This window comes from Schistocerca nitens, chromosome 1, assembly GCF_023898315.1.
Source record: "Schistocerca nitens isolate TAMUIC-IGC-003100 chromosome 1, iqSchNite1.1, whole genome shotgun sequence".
NCBI lineage: Eukaryota > Metazoa > Arthropoda > Insecta > Orthoptera > Acrididae > Schistocerca > Schistocerca nitens.
Window position 1 is genome coordinate 141,167,984 of NC_064614.1, and position 15,869 is coordinate 141,183,852.

General features: G+C 40.1%; 1 protein-coding gene across 1 annotated transcript in view; it reads right to left on the reverse strand.

Moving 5' to 3' along the window:
• Positions 1–2,465: 2,465 nt before the first annotated feature.
• The window catches only part of LOC126243400 (cysteine and histidine-rich domain-containing protein morgana), a 64,669-nt gene continuing 51,265 nt past the window's right edge, over positions 2,466–15,869 (reverse strand). Inside the window, exons 6-7 of the mRNA XM_049948161.1 lie at positions 5,760–5,951; positions 2,466–3,001 (exon numbers count right to left, since the gene is read on the reverse strand). Of these exons, the coding sequence (XP_049804118.1) occupies positions 2,777–3,001; positions 5,760–5,951 (417 nt within the window). The 3' untranslated portion in view covers positions 2,466–2,776. The remainder of the gene's footprint in view (positions 3,002–5,759; positions 5,952–15,869) is intronic.

Sequence of the window (15,869 nt, forward strand, 5' to 3'; positions counted from 1 at the left end):
TACAGGAAGTGATGAGATGCAAGTGTTGTACAGGCTACTCATATATTTGCTGCTGCTTTGAATTCTGTCAAATGTCAAACAACAGACTTTGTTAAATTGTTCCACATAAGGCTGGCTGCGGTACAGCTGCTGTTGAAGGCAACATTGTTCCAGAAGAAGTACGGAGTAGCAAAACTAATATTTCTGAAAGTGCAACATTCCAGGACACTGTTTGTTGTGGTGACGACATCCTGGGTTCCAAGTCTGACACTGGTGCAAGTGTAATGCTTATGAAGGGATATAGGTAGGAGCTGGTGGTGAGAATGATGAATAAGAATAACAGGAGGAGGGTGTTGCATCAAGTTTCACTGCTGCTGAACAAGAAATTTATACTATCAAGAATTTATTTTACTTCTTTTGATGTAGATGAATCAATTCTAACTATGGTCAACCAGTTGTAGTGACAGCTTTCACTACAATATACTGGAAGGACAAAAGAAACAAGACTAACTGATTTTTTTTAAAAAAAGATACGTACAGTAAAAAGTGTAACAAATTATATATTACTAAAAAGAAAGACGATGAGACTTACCAAACAAAAGCGCTGGCAGGTCGATAGACACACAAACAAACACAAATATACACACAAAATTCAAGCTTTCGCAACAAACTGTTGCCTCATCAGGAAAGAGGGGAAGGAGAGGGAAAGACGAAAGGATGTGGGTTTTAAGGGAGAGGATAAGGAGTCATTCCAATCCCGGGAGCGGAAAGACTTACCTTAGGGGGAAAAAAGGACAGGTATACACTCGCACACACACACACACACATATCCATCCACACATACAGACACAAGCAGACATATTTAAAGACAAAGAGTTTGGGCTGTCTTTAAATATGTCTGCTTGTGTCTGTATGTGTGGATGGATATGTGTGTGTGTGTGTGCGAGTGTATACCTGTCCTTTTTTCCCCCTAAGGTAAGTCTTTCCGCTCCCGGGATTGGAATGACTCCTTATCCTCTCCCTTAAAACCCACATCCTTTCGTCTTTCCCTCTCCTTCCCCTCTTTCCTGATGAGGCAACAGTTTGTTGCGAAAGCTTGAATTTTGTGTGTATATTTGTGTTTGTTTGTGTGTCTATCGACCTGCCAGCGCTTTTGTTTGGTAAGTCTCATCATCTTTCTTTTTAGATATATTTTTCCACGTGGAATGTTTCCCTCTGTTAAATTATATATTACTGCATTTTAAATTTGTAGCACAGGATACTGGTAATTTCCTAATTAAATGACACTTTTATCACCTAAACGTGCTTGAATTATGATTCTGGGTCACTCCTTCCATGTATTCTAGCAAAACCCCCATTTAAGGAAAAAATATTTGGGTCCCCAGAGATTCGTTAAATAGGAGTTTTACTGTAATGGTAATAGCAAAGATTTTAGAAACAGCATACACAAAAAAACAATCAACACTGCTATGAAATTTCAACATATAATTAATTGACTGTTATACTTTTAGTTCAAGCATTGAGTACATTGTTGGTTACAGGCTATTCACCATAAGCCTTCATTTTCCAATTATTTGTTAAGAAAGTTGTGCTTAGTCATCAGCTGAAAGGAGTCTTACAACCCATCAATTTTTGTTCAAAGAGCAGCACTCAACTAAGAAATTCCACTTAATATTATGACTAAAAGAGACTACATTAAAAATTTTACACCTCAATATATCAAGTTTGGAAAGTATGAGATGAGTTACTGATGGAAGTAAAGCTGCGAGGTCAGGTCATGAGTTTTGCTTGGGTAGCTTAGTCAGTAGAGTACTTGCCTGTGAAAGGTGACGACGGTCCTGAGTTTGAGTCTCAGTCCAGCACACAGTTTTAATCTGCCAGGAAGTTTGTTCATAGATCAAATATTCATATTATGTTTTATCACGATATAAATAAGAAATCCAAGTACAAACCCCAGTCATGTGATCATGCGGTCCCATACTCCGATGAGTGTAGGAGACAATGCGGGAGACCCGTACCGCCAGACTAGGCCAGGTCCTAGCGGAGTTGGTTTGCCATTGCCTTCCTCCGACCATAATGGGGATGAATGATGATGATGATGATGATGATGACACAACAGTCATGTAAACAATTTAAATGTGGAGCTTGCAGTATTATAATGTTCAAATGTTTGTGAGTTCTTAAGGGACCAAATTGCTGAGGTTATTGGTCCCTAGACTTACACACTACTTAAACTAACTTATGCTAAGAACAACACACACACACCCATGCCCGAGGGAGGACTCGAACCTCTGGCTCAAAACTACCAAAAAATGAGTGCAATGTTTTTTACAAAAACTCCATCAGCAGAGTCTGGCTTTCTCCCTTAACTTTAAATAGGGGAATTAAAGTAGCAGTAAGTACCAGGCTATTATTTTGTAGATATGTATAGCGAACAATAAAATATTTTTGTGTGTTTTTATTAAACATTACATATACTGAAGAACTTCATTTAACAGATTTCCTGTGAGCAGTAAACGTGGTTCTTTACATGTTAACTGACAAATAAATACAGATTGAAATCAATAAACCCTGTACATTGCTCATCAAAGTAGAAATGCAAGTATAAAAAATTCAAAAATAAGTTTTTGTAAGAGATCTCACTACACATGTTTAAAAGACATGTTCACCACAGTCTGATTAATAGCTGTGTTACACTTCACACAATGTATTCTGATGTAATAAATTAACACACATCAATAGGAACTCATTCCAAATTAAAACGTGTCAGAAAACATTTGTAACACAAAAATCCACTTTACAGGTCGCTTAAATCTACCAAATCTTCATCACCTTCAACGTTTACATTATCAACGGTGGACGTATTTTGCTTCATTTTCACTTCAGTATCTGATCCATCATCTTCCACATCTTCAGGCAATGGGAAATGGAGCTTTGACCAAGATCCTGGGCCTCCTTTGTACAACTTTATTTCACATTTTGTAGGCATCATACTAACAGAACTCCTGGACACATTGACTACCTGAAATGTTAATTTGCCTTGTTAAATCATGGACAAGTGTTGGGTACCATTAATAGGCACAACAAAAAAAGGTCTAATGCTTGAAGTTAAGATGATGATGAAGCATGGACAAATCAGTAGTTTCTAAGTAGTTCCAAGTAAGATGCAATAATGGAGAATTAAGATTAACAGAAACTTCTGCTTAAGTTGCCTTTCATATGCATATGACGCCACACTACCCACGAAGAATGAAGATGACTAGCAAAGGGAAATATATTTATTGAATAATATATGCGAAGAGTACAATTTGATGAACTCAGAAAAAAGACAAAATCAATGGCTTTTAAAAGGAACACCCAGTAAAGGCGAAAACTGTGATTAACAATAAAACAGGTCAAACATTTTAACTATTTGTGTGTGGAGACACTCTACAATATGAGTGTTGACACTGCTAAGATTATTGATGTTCTACATGGTCCTTCAGTGTTTCACAGTTGTCGTATTGTTTCTGCATTGATTGTGGTTGATATTTAAGTTGGTGAAGCTTGGCAAACTGTCACTATTGTTTGTGTTGATTCTGCATTATTTTCACTAGCCCCTAATTTGGAAAGTTTTAAACCCCAAGATTTGACTGGAAATCAAACTTCTATGGTCACACAATATGAAGTTTCGACAAGGACTGATACTTCAGATGATTTTTTTTTTTTTAACTGTTAAATCTATGTGTGTTCATACTTGTCACATTTGTTTTTCTTAGAGGTTGTGGAATTTCAAAGATATTCAAATTTGTTGCTGATATGACTGCATATAATATTATTTAATCAGTCTCTGGCAGCTGAAGCCAGACTACAAGCAGCAGCACATGATGGGAGAGGCCCCCCCAGGGGCTCAGCATTCATTTGCTGAGTACGGGCTTGGCGACTCCGGGGTCCTGAGCTGGGGACTGGTCAGCGCCGCCAGTCTCCTGTCACCATAAACCCCAGACATGCTTCAGCGACCACCGCATGGCGCGGCGGTGGAATGTTGTGTGCTGCGGGGAATGGTAATCTTGGCTTGACCGCCTGGATTGCGAGGAAGGTAAACCTCTATAAAAAACCCTCAATCTTACGGTGTGCTGCGCGCCTATAAGATGCATGGCTGTTGGGGTGGAACAGTCGCAAGCGGGCAACCTCTGGGGCACCTGCCTGCTTACTTAGGCACGCGGGGCTCTGTCTAGGTGGACTTCTAGTTCCCTAGCTGCTCGTGGTACCGAGATGGAACCCTCGAACTTTTATTCTTCTCCTGCCAGCGGAAAGGGTGGACCGCTGGTGGGTTCTAACACCCAATTCAACAAGAGGGCTCGTGTAGCCAGTCCTCCTGATTCAGGTAGTAGTAACAGAGCGCATGCTGCTTCGCAGAATGTGTTTTTCATAATTAAAAGAAAAGGTGGGAGTTTTGAAAAAGTTTCGCCATTTTGTATACAGAAGGGCTTAGAAGGTATTGCTGGCACATTAAAATCTGTAAAGCGCTTGCGAAATGGCACCTTGTTGGTTGAAACATCTAGCTTCCAGCAAGTCCAGAACCTTCAGAAGGCACAATTTCTTGGGGAGTTTGCGATAGAGACTAAATTTCACAACACCCTGAACTACAGCAAGGGTGTTGTGACTTGCAGAGATCTCGTTGACATTCCCCAAGAGGAACTGAAGGCTGAATGGTCCCGGGAAGGAATTGTCGACGTGCAACACATTATGAAACGGGTGGATGGTGCTCTCATAAAGACTGACTCATTTATCCTTACATTTAACACCACCAAACTGCCAGAGCATGTGAAGGCAGGTTTCCTACGTCTCAGTGTACGGCCTTATTACCCCAACCCCATGCGGTGTTTTAAATGCCAACACTTTGGACACACTACTCTCGGCTGTAGAGGGGAAGCCACTTGCGGGAATTGTGGTAAAGCCGCCCATTCAGAAAAGCTGGTGTTATTGGGAAGGATCCAGATGGCACAGGCTGTGAAGCAGTCAAGGCATAGGGCTGTGAAGCAGTCATTGAAATGAATAATGCCCACCTCTGTAAGACCCCTCCGTCCAATAGGCACTGTTCGTGCACGGTTGTTTACATCTTTGGGCGGGTTTAGTGACACCTCTGAACAGTCAGAGGGACTGTGTCTGTGATACAATATCCACAGTCAATGTCTACCTTCAGGAGTTGTCGGAACCGGGGTGATGCAAAATTTTTTTTGATGTGTGTAGTTCATACCAAGATACTATTTGCTGAAATTTTCTTTATTTTTGTGTTACAATAAAAATGTCACTCATTAAAGACTGAAACCACATGTTCACTGATAACTAAATGAGGGTAGGAACTTAGCATGACAACCCATGTTATCAATTTCGATCTAAATAACTGCTAGGCTTTTTGGATAGATTCCAGATAGCGTTTTATAGAGTTGTCTAGCATACATGCACAGAACAGTATCAGTATGGATATCAGTATGGATGTATATCATTTCATATTGTACAAGCATACCACTCATGTAGTAAAAGCAGTATGGGCTTTAATGACTGAGCCTTCATGTTTCCTATGAATAAAAAATCTAACCATCTACTTCCATTATATGCAGTGTTAACTGGAAAAAAAGGGCTTTGCGGTGTTAACTGAACGAAAACCTTTGGGACTTATTTTAGTGTTCAATAACAGTTAACAACAATCACTACAACAAAAAATATTGAACCAATAGCAAATATAATACAAAGTAATAACGGACTTTTACACAATTAAGTTTAAAATATGCACTCACCCCTTTCAATTCAATATCTAAATCAAATGCATTATCTTCTTCTGGAAAATACAAATGGATTCTAAGACGGATCGGATTTAGCTCTACTGTAGACATCTTTGGATCATATTTCTTGGCAAATATGGATACAACAACATAATTCGAAGTTTGATGCCAGTCATATCGACATTTAACTTTTTTGTTGTTGCTTTTCTGTAACACAAAAAGATAAAACTGTCATAAGTAAACTGTAATTCTCTTTAGCTTCATACTCAAGCACTAAACAAATGTTTGTAATCATTGTACACATTGTCATGAAGTTCCAGTAACTTTATTTACATTTGGATGTACTATCAGACAACAACTATAACAACTGCATGAAATAGCACAGGTTGCTACTCACCACACTGAGGAGGCATTGAAGGGTAGACATGTACGCCAAAAGAAGACCATTAGATATTATAGGCTGTCTGATGAAGTAATTCTTCAGATACACACACACACACACACACACACACACACACACACACACACACACACACACACACAGGCAGACATGTAGTCACTGTTGCCTCAGGGTGCTAAGGCCTGGCTGCATTTTCTGTCATCTGAACTAGTGAGATGAGAACAGTATACAAGATGCTACAATACTTAAAAATTCAGCTTTTAAAGACAGAATGAATCTTTCATTCTGCAGTGGTGCATGAACTGTTTTAAAATTTCTAACAGATTAGACCTCAACCTAAAAACTGCGCCTTTCACAGGCAATGCTGTTACCATATGATCACTGCCCATCACAAGCAGGGTTCCAGGTTCCAGATCCAACCTGGCACGCGGTTTTGATCTAGCAAAGCATTCCAGATTCTGAAGAGTACGAACAGAGCAAATTTCAGTACAAGGTGCAATTCAAAATTTGCGGGACTGGTGTTGCCATCTGTTGAAAACCTTACCTTTGGACTAACGGTTACCATCACCCTCGAAGTAGTTCCCATCCACACGTACACACCGGTCCCAGCACTTCTGCCACAGGTCAAATGTTTTCTGGAAATCCTGTGTTTATCACTGCCAGCGATGCTTCTTGAATCCTCTCTAGAGTGTCAAACCGACAGCCTTTCAACTTGAGTTTCAGTTTTGGGCATAGCACTAAGTCGCAAGGTGCCAAATCTAGCGAGTACAGTGGGTGGGGTATAGCCGCCATGTTGTTTTTTACCAAAAAGGTCCTGGTGAGCAAGGACGTATGACAGGGCACGTTGTCGTGATGCAGCAGCCAGTTCCCTTGACGCCAAAGTTTGGGCCGTCGTCATCACGTTTTCACGGAGCCGTTGCAAAACATCACAGTAGTACGTGGAATTCACTGTTTGGTTGGGTGGTACAAATTCTTTGTGCACAACTCCCTTGGTATCAAAGAAAACGATGATCATGCTCTTCAATTGTCTTGCTTTTTTGGGTCTTGGAGGGCCCAGGCTCCTCCACTGGAACGATTGTTGCTTTGTCTCTTGGTCATAACCGGTGATAACCCGTCACACGAAGGTTGGATCATCAGATGCGGTCTGACACACTGTTCTGTTCGCGGATCCATCGTAAAATCGCCACATGCCAAACACAAAGTATTATGGAAATCACTGTGGACAAGCAACATGTCCTCCCAGCTGAATGCCACTCTGCAACTGACTCATCAGTGGTGCAAAGATCTACTACTATTACTTTCCAGATGGCAGCACCAGTCCTGAAAATTTTGGATTCCACCTCGTATGTGGATGTGCACTGTAATTGAAAAAAATAAAATAAAATAAAATAAAATCCCTTTCTATAATCTCCCATTTGAAATGGCGTACTTCAACTTCTTGCAAAGCACATCAGCATAAAATACACTGGTTACTGGTGACCCCTTTTCCAGGTAACATTTCAGTATTAGCTTGTCAGTAGACATCACTTTCCTAGAACTGGCTGGACTCCTGAATTTCTTTTTGGCTGGAAATTTAGGGTGTTTCTAATCCATGTTATGGTGTCTGTTCTCTGATACTAAATGATGAACCCATGTTTCATTTCCAGTAATATTTCTTTTTGAAAAGTGTCACTTTTGTTAGCACAATAGTCCAGTGACACAGACAGATTTCCCAATGATTGCTCATGCTCTGCACTGTGTTGTTTTGCGAGCCATCTTACAAACAGTGTATAAAAGTGTTCAATTCAAAAGTTGGTTTGAACACCACAGTATATAGCTAGCCATGGTCCTGTTCAAGGTTGTATCCATTTGTCTGCCTCCGTCTTTCGAAATTGACTAACCCAGTCAGTTCTGGAGCTGTATAGCAGACAGCTTCATGGAAAAGCTGGGTAATACTACAGGTAAATTTTCTGATCATGCTCGCCCGCTACAGGATAAGAGAATGAAATGGTTAAAAAGTCTGCCAGGGACAAAGATTAGTGGAAAATTGTTCTGAGCATCTTTTCTGAAAATTACCTTTAGAAGGTATTTTGAATACTGACCCCTGAAAGCAAGGTTTTAGATAGGCTAGTAATGACTGCAACTGAACTTTTCAATTCAGTCCTTGTAGTAAACGCAGTCACTGACCATAAGACTGTTGTGGCATCAGTAACTATAGGTGCTTAAATGGATGCTAAAAAAACTTAGGAAAATATTTTTTACTTATCAAGTGTGTCAGGAAACAGATTGGAGATTACCTGAGGAGATAACATCAAACGATAATCTTTTAGTGCAAATATGTAGGGTGAAACTGTTGTGTAACACACTACTATCAACTGATCACTGGGAGCAGTAACAGTTGTAAGATATCTGGGAGTAACAATCCAGAGACTTAAATTACAATGAGAACATGAAACTAGTTGTACAAAAAGCAGATACTAGTCAGAGATTTGTTGGAAAAATCCTAAAAAAAAAAAAATGTAATTCACTGGTGTACAAGGTAGCTTAAAAAAATTGTTCACCTGATTCATCAGCCTGGGATCCTTGCCACATTGGCGTAATACAGGAGATGAGTATATCTGAATAAGTGTGGCATATTTCATCAAGCGTTCAGACAGTAAGCAAGAGAGAATTATAGAGAAGCCCATCAAATTTCCTTTCATGTTAAAAAGAGAGGTTTCGCCATTACACACAGATTTTCTGTCAAAATTCCCAAGATTGAACCTTCAAGGAAGATTAATATAACATGAAGTATGAATACTTGTCTGAAGAAAAATAAAGGTCTTTCCTGACTCGGGAAAACAGAAAAATCAGCAGCAGCACAACACACTCTTCAGCCAGGAAACCACGAAATAAAGTTTTCCAAACAAAATATTTTATCCACAACAAATAACTAACTATTATCCAAGGCTACACACAGAAAAGCCATCAAAATATATAAATATGGGGATAATTTCAACAGAAAAGAAGAAGCCATGATGCTCAGTGATATATGAACAGTGACTGCAGACCCCATAGATATGTTTTATCTTTGATATACAGTTTGATAGCTAATTTTTATCTCTGATGAGGATTATCTCCGTCGATCACATGTAAACTTCTACCACTCCCTTTTTTTACAGTATTTATGTTGCTCTATGATGTCCAACCTGTCAATCGGTGTGATATAGTAGAACCAAGAGCACATCTGAAGATGTCCAATGCAGCCCAGTACAAAATGCCAAGAAGAAAAGAGTTTCATGGACCACGACCAAGAAAATTCAAAAGCAGCTAAGACAGCCAGTCATGAAAGCCTTCATTGTATAAAAAACAGAGTTCTAGGACAAGAGAATCAAAAATAGAAGTTAAACAATTACATGGAACAAGACGTAGATTCAAGGACCCTTTTCGTGTTCTCCTTCTTTTTAATGACATTAGATGTATCTTTCGACCTCAGAATCCTAGTGACTTGTACTTCCTTTAACTCCTTTATGATTTACTTTTTTATTTTCCTCTTTGGATTTTCACATTCTCAGCCAATATTCACAGTGAAACAACATCCCATAGTGTTTCTGCCGGCCTTAAAATGGTCTATTTAGTAATTTCATTCTTCTTATTTCGTATGACAAAAATAGGCCGTGTTATTTAACAAAATAAAAATTCCGATGTGATCAAAACAAAAAGTTTACTATCATCGTGCACAAGCCTTGAAATACGGCAGCGAGACCTGTACATCTAGAGAAAAAACCGAGAGTTGGTACTTGAGCAATAGAGATACGAGTGGTTGGAATTACTGTAAGATATAGGAAAACAAACAAATGGATCATGTAACATACTGGGATGGTAGATGTAATTATAAATGGAGGTAGATACAACACACAGCTGTACAAAAGGATGGTAAAGGAAGTTATTTGCTGAGAAACGAGAAGACTAAGCATCCTACTGGAAGATGAGTAGATGCCATTAAAAATAAGCAGGAGTAACATGATGTTTACTGCTGAAGAGTTTTAATACATGGAACAATTGGGGAGGGAGGGTTACCTTTATCTGGTTTGGATGTCAAGAGTACATGATGATAATTTATACATAAAGTGTCACAGAAGGGATGTAATACTAAATAATAAATTGTTGTGCAAAACTTAAAGACAAAAGTAACTTTCACATAATGTCTCACTGCCAAATAACATAGCTTAATGAAACTTGGACTATACATAGAAAGAGCTGCTACAGTGTAGTACAGGAGGTACCTTAAAGAACTTGTAATGAGATGAACACAAATGACACTTGTATTCAAAGACAATAATTACATTGAACTCACCACGATTTATTATGGTCCCCTGGACATTACAAAAGGTGAGACATGGTTCTTAATAGGGCGTCTCATCACCACACATGGCTGTACACACCCTGCAATCTGCTTCCATGCTGGCCACAACTTTGGTAAGGAGTTCTTGTGGTAGGGCATTCCATTCCTCCCAATGTGGTTGGCAACTGACTGATGGTCATTGGTGCACATAGTTGCGTTACAATATGTCTCCCCAACACATCCAACAGGTGCTCAATATGTCTCCCCAACACATCTGACAGGTGCTCAATAGGACTGAAGTTGGCAGAATGGGTAGGTCAGTCTATTTGACAAATATTCTCTCGTTCCAAGAGATCCTCGACCTACAATATTTGATGCAGTCGTGCACTGACATCATAAAACTGAAGTCAGGGCTGAATTCACCCCTGAAAAGACACACATGGGGAAGTATTACAGAGTCACAGTAACAGTTACCAATGAGTGTAGTGTGTTAGAAGTTTTGGACATCAGTATGCCCACATGACATTATGCCTCTCCATACCATAACACTTGAACCACCAAAATGATCAAGTTTGACTATGTTCCTGGGTGCATTATGTGTTCCCATCTCTCACTGTATGAGGATACACCCACAGTCACTTGTGAGATTGAATCTGCTCTCATCCAATAAGACTACGTGGCCCCACTCCTCATTGGTCCAGTCCCTATGCTATTGGCACCATCGCAAGTGGTGCTGCCTATGTGCAGGCATCTATGGAACACAATGTATTGGTTGTTAAGCACAGAGACCACCTCCAAACAGTCACCATGCCACTTCTTGCAGTCCTGTTACGTGTATCTGCAATTGCCCTCACTGTTTGAAGTGGACCCCTTCTTGACTGTTGCATAATGTGGTGTGTGCTGCTGTAGTTGAATAAGGTCGACCAGCACCTACCCTTTGCACAGCAATGCCTGTGGTTCAGAACGCTCCTCATGAAACAATGCTGTGAGCAATACCAAACTCCTGGGGTACACTCATCATACTTTGACTTTTTCTAGGTTCCCTATTATTCTTCCCCATGTAAAGTAATCCGAATGTTGTCTCCAGGCCATGTTGTAATGAAGAACACCATCACAGCGTACAATAACTGCTCGCTGACACATACTGTCTTTTTCCCTTTCCTTCAACTGTCTAATCTTGAGGGGCCAGCCCCATTTGGCACTACAGCCAAGCTAACCTTATGCCGTGTGACATCCGACTTTCTGTGCATGAATGGGAGACTTCTGGTAACACGCTCCTGCACTTTCATTCATGTCCACTGATTAGTGAATATGTTATGTTACTTCAGCCTTAAGTTTTACAGGGCACATACAAGATATAATACGAAATACATCCAGAACGCAAATTCCATTTCTATTTCTTTCCATGGCAGTGGTTCAATCGTCGTTCAGTGCAAGCATGGAGATGCTTTCAGACAAAGAGAATGAGATGACACAATTCTGAGTTCTCTGTGTGTTGTTTATGCTGTACAGTGCTTGTTCAGAATGGCAAAGTTACCTAAAAATCCTGCCCCTTGTAAGATTAGACTTGTAATTAATTTTCTGAATGCAAAGAACCACTAAAACGGGCAACGTTTGCTGACAGATCTGCAAAGCTTGTGGGTCTGACAGTTCAACGATGGACATGATCAAGTGCATAGTGATGAACAAAATGGGCATCCACGTTTGGTTAATGAAGAACTGATTTGTGAAATTGAAGAATTCATGAAGAAAAACAGTAAGTTTACAGCATACAGCATCCAGTCTTTCTAAGAACTTTCCAAAAATTTGAGGATCACTATTTAACAAAACTGTTTCTGAAAAACTGAATTTTCCGAAATCTGTGTGCTTGCTGGATACCAAAACCTCTTACACAGCAACACAAAAACAGCATCTGGACAGTGCACTTGACTTTTAGATAAATTACAACAAAGGTGGTGGTTATTTTCTAACCAAGACAGTGACCAGAGATGAGATTTGTGTCGCTTGTATACCCCAGTCAAAACGACAACTGATGGAATGTGCCCTTAGCAAAGGCTAGAGCCAAGCAAATCCTGACAACTCGAAAAGTCATATGGACTGTCTTTTGGGCTCGCAATGCCTGCTGCTAAGAAATCGATTGTTTTTGGTGATATGACTTGCAATAACGACTGCGCGAAACGCCGCTATCTCGTTCGGGATGCTGCGGTAGACACCCTCTCGAGCACCCCGAAGACTTCTTGAGCCCTCGGCTGTCAAAAGAACTATCGTGTGTGCATGCACGGACGAGAGAAAGGCTGAGGCAGCTACGAGTGAGGCATTCAGTGCAAATGTTTACTGTGAGGTGTTCATACACTGCTTTGCGCAATAAAGAATCAACACCGCAGAAAGTTCACAAATGGTAATGTTTTAAATCACTGCATGCTCAACCTCACACTGCAAACAAGATAAGAAAACTATTAGATGCGGTTCACACTGAGATGATACAATATGGGATATAACATGATGCAATAAAGGTCGTGCCACAAGACACTTCTCGGTGCAGGTGCGACACTCATGTTGCCACTGGCATGATACAATATGCAATACAATATAACATGAAATATGACTTGCCACGTGACAAGCAACAAGACAGCACGAATCACATTTCTGTTTCAGTTTCAATCATGAGCTCTTCTGAAGAGAACATTATTGTGACTTATCATCATTTAAAGCTCAAAAAAGTGAAAAAGAAAAGAAAGTATTGGGTGCAGCTCATGAGCTCTCCCAATACAGAACACAAATTCTACAGAATGAGTCTACACAGTTTATACTTTCTACACATCTACTATCAGCTAATCTGGCAAAGTAAGAGATAAATATTTGGCTAGCATTTTCTACTGAGAAGCTACTCATTACAATAAGGTAAACTGGTACAAGTGTTCGAGCGGCATTATGAGTGTACTATGAAAAGTTAATTTTTAGTGAGGCCACCAAATGTGGTACTTCATTCAATGTGATACATACATAAATAATGGCCTCAAATTAATTAAGATAGGATAGTTTTTCTACAACTGCTAAAATCCACAATGTAGTACACGACTCAGTTTGAGGAATATTCAGAAGAAACAATGCTGGATCTGAAGAGAGATCAGTCACCATCTAAAGTGAAGCAGTGACTGACCTCTGCGTAAGGGCAGATAATTTATTTGAAAAAATGGAAGGACGCCACGATGATCTGAAAAATGCTGACATGTCCTTCTAGGCTTCATCCAGCTGCTCATTCAGAAGTAACAAGAATTCTGCTTTCAGAGCTCGTGTACGATTGTCACAAAGTCTCCTGATACCGGGTAACACTTGAAAAAACATCTGATTAGCATTGTCAGCTAATGAGCACCTGTGTCTTTTCCTTTCAATAAGCTTTTTCATTTCCAGCTTCGGCTAGTACTGGCAGCATATGAAAAAGAGAAACACGAGGCAACTCTTTGACCATGGCTATTAGCAGACTGAGCATGACATAATTTTCTTGACACCAACATCTCTCCACCTGTACCACAGGACCACTGGCAAAACAGTGATGGTGTCGTTTTGTGCTTATCATTGTACAAAGCATTTTGTGAAGGGCAGTAACATTAAATTTTTCATTTAAGTTTATTAGTTTAATCTAGTGGCATTTCATGAAAACTGATGAACTATTCTTTGTATCACCTTTATAACCAAACAGACGCTGTCATTTAAATCATCGGTTTAAAGTGATGTGTGTGTTTCCGGGTGCACTTTACAATATGAAATATTTCTTGGAAAATTAGATCACAATGGTTTTTTTTTTCCCCTTCCCTATACATTCCCTAAACACGAAGGATGCAGGCAGCTATGGACACACACATTGACACAAAAAAATTTTAAGCCAACTAGGCACACTTACATCTGTTCAAAACTTTTCAACAAAAATTATTTTGACGGAGCAAATAATGGAGGGTATTGGTTTTGCAGCAGTCCTGTACCAGCTAAATTAAATATTCTTTTTCTGAGGACCTTCAGGTAAAGAGGCCCAAGCTTCATAAACCTATGACTAACAGAGATTCATTAGACAAAAGATTTGCTGAAACTTCTCATGATTCTTGTAAGTGTGGATATTTATAAGGGAAGATTGGAAAGTAACGCACAATAATTTTACTACAAAAGAAGAAGTAGAAGAAGAAGATGAAGAAGAAGTGTAGGCCGGCCAGGAGTTTCTCCATGGGACTAAACAGATGAAAATCCAATGGTACAGGGTCCAGTATGCACAGTGGACGCTGGAGAGCTTCCCACCCAAATTTAACTGGCCCTTGTGGTTTCCTGTCATGTTCTTAGACACCCAGTCAGCACTAACTTTACGAAATTTCAACATGTCATGATTAATAGTGTACATTGTACCATAGGAAATGTCAAACTGCAGCAATAAGGTTCACACTTGCTCGTACCAGTTGTCCAAAATTGCTGCCTTACTGGCTTCAACATTCTGAGGGGTTGCAGCTGTTACCAGCTGCCCAGAGTGTGGCAAATCACTAAGGTTCACATAGTCCTCTTGGAAGAATACCCACCACCTCGAGACATTGCTATGCTCCATACATATGTCCCTATACATGCCACTCATATCCCTGTGAATTTCACTCAGTTTATGTCCTTTGGCCTACAAACATCCAACTACACTTCACTGCTCTTCTCAAGTTAACGACAGTAACAAGTGTTTCGTAGTTCAGGCTTCTCTCACTAGAGCAGCAATAGCTGTAAAAACTTAACTGCAGCAATGTAGTTTTCCAAGTAATATTGTTGAATGAAATTATAATTAAATGGACATCCTAGCTGCAAAGAGGCACTGATATACTTCATTGAGGACATTTTGAAAAAAAAAAAAAGTGTGCCGCAACAGGGACTCGAACCCGGGATCTCCTGCTTACACGGCAGACACTCCACCCATCTGAGCCACCGAGGGCACAGAGGATAGTGCGCCTGCAGGGACTTATCCCTTGCACGCTCCCCGTGAGACCCACATTCTCAACATGTACACACCATTACATTCGTAGTGCGCCTAACAGATGTTTGCCCATCATACTCATTACTCAAGGCAGATTAATATACCAAGTCCTGTAAGAGTTTGGACACAGCGTGTGCGTTCGCACAAGAAGGTCAATGGCCAGGAAGCCATATTTTAACTATATATGAAGGTAGTATCTGTTCCCGAAAGAACAGTTACCGTTGATGACCATGCAGCTTTCGCTGGAATGAAATGATAATTAAATGGAGACCCTAGCTGCAAAGAGGTGTTGATATACTTCATTGGGGACATGTTGAAAAAAATGTGTGCCCCGACCGGGACTCGAATCCGGGATCTCCTGCTTACATGGCAGACACTCTACCGATCTGAGCCACCGGGGGCACAGAGGATAGTGCACCTGCAGGGACT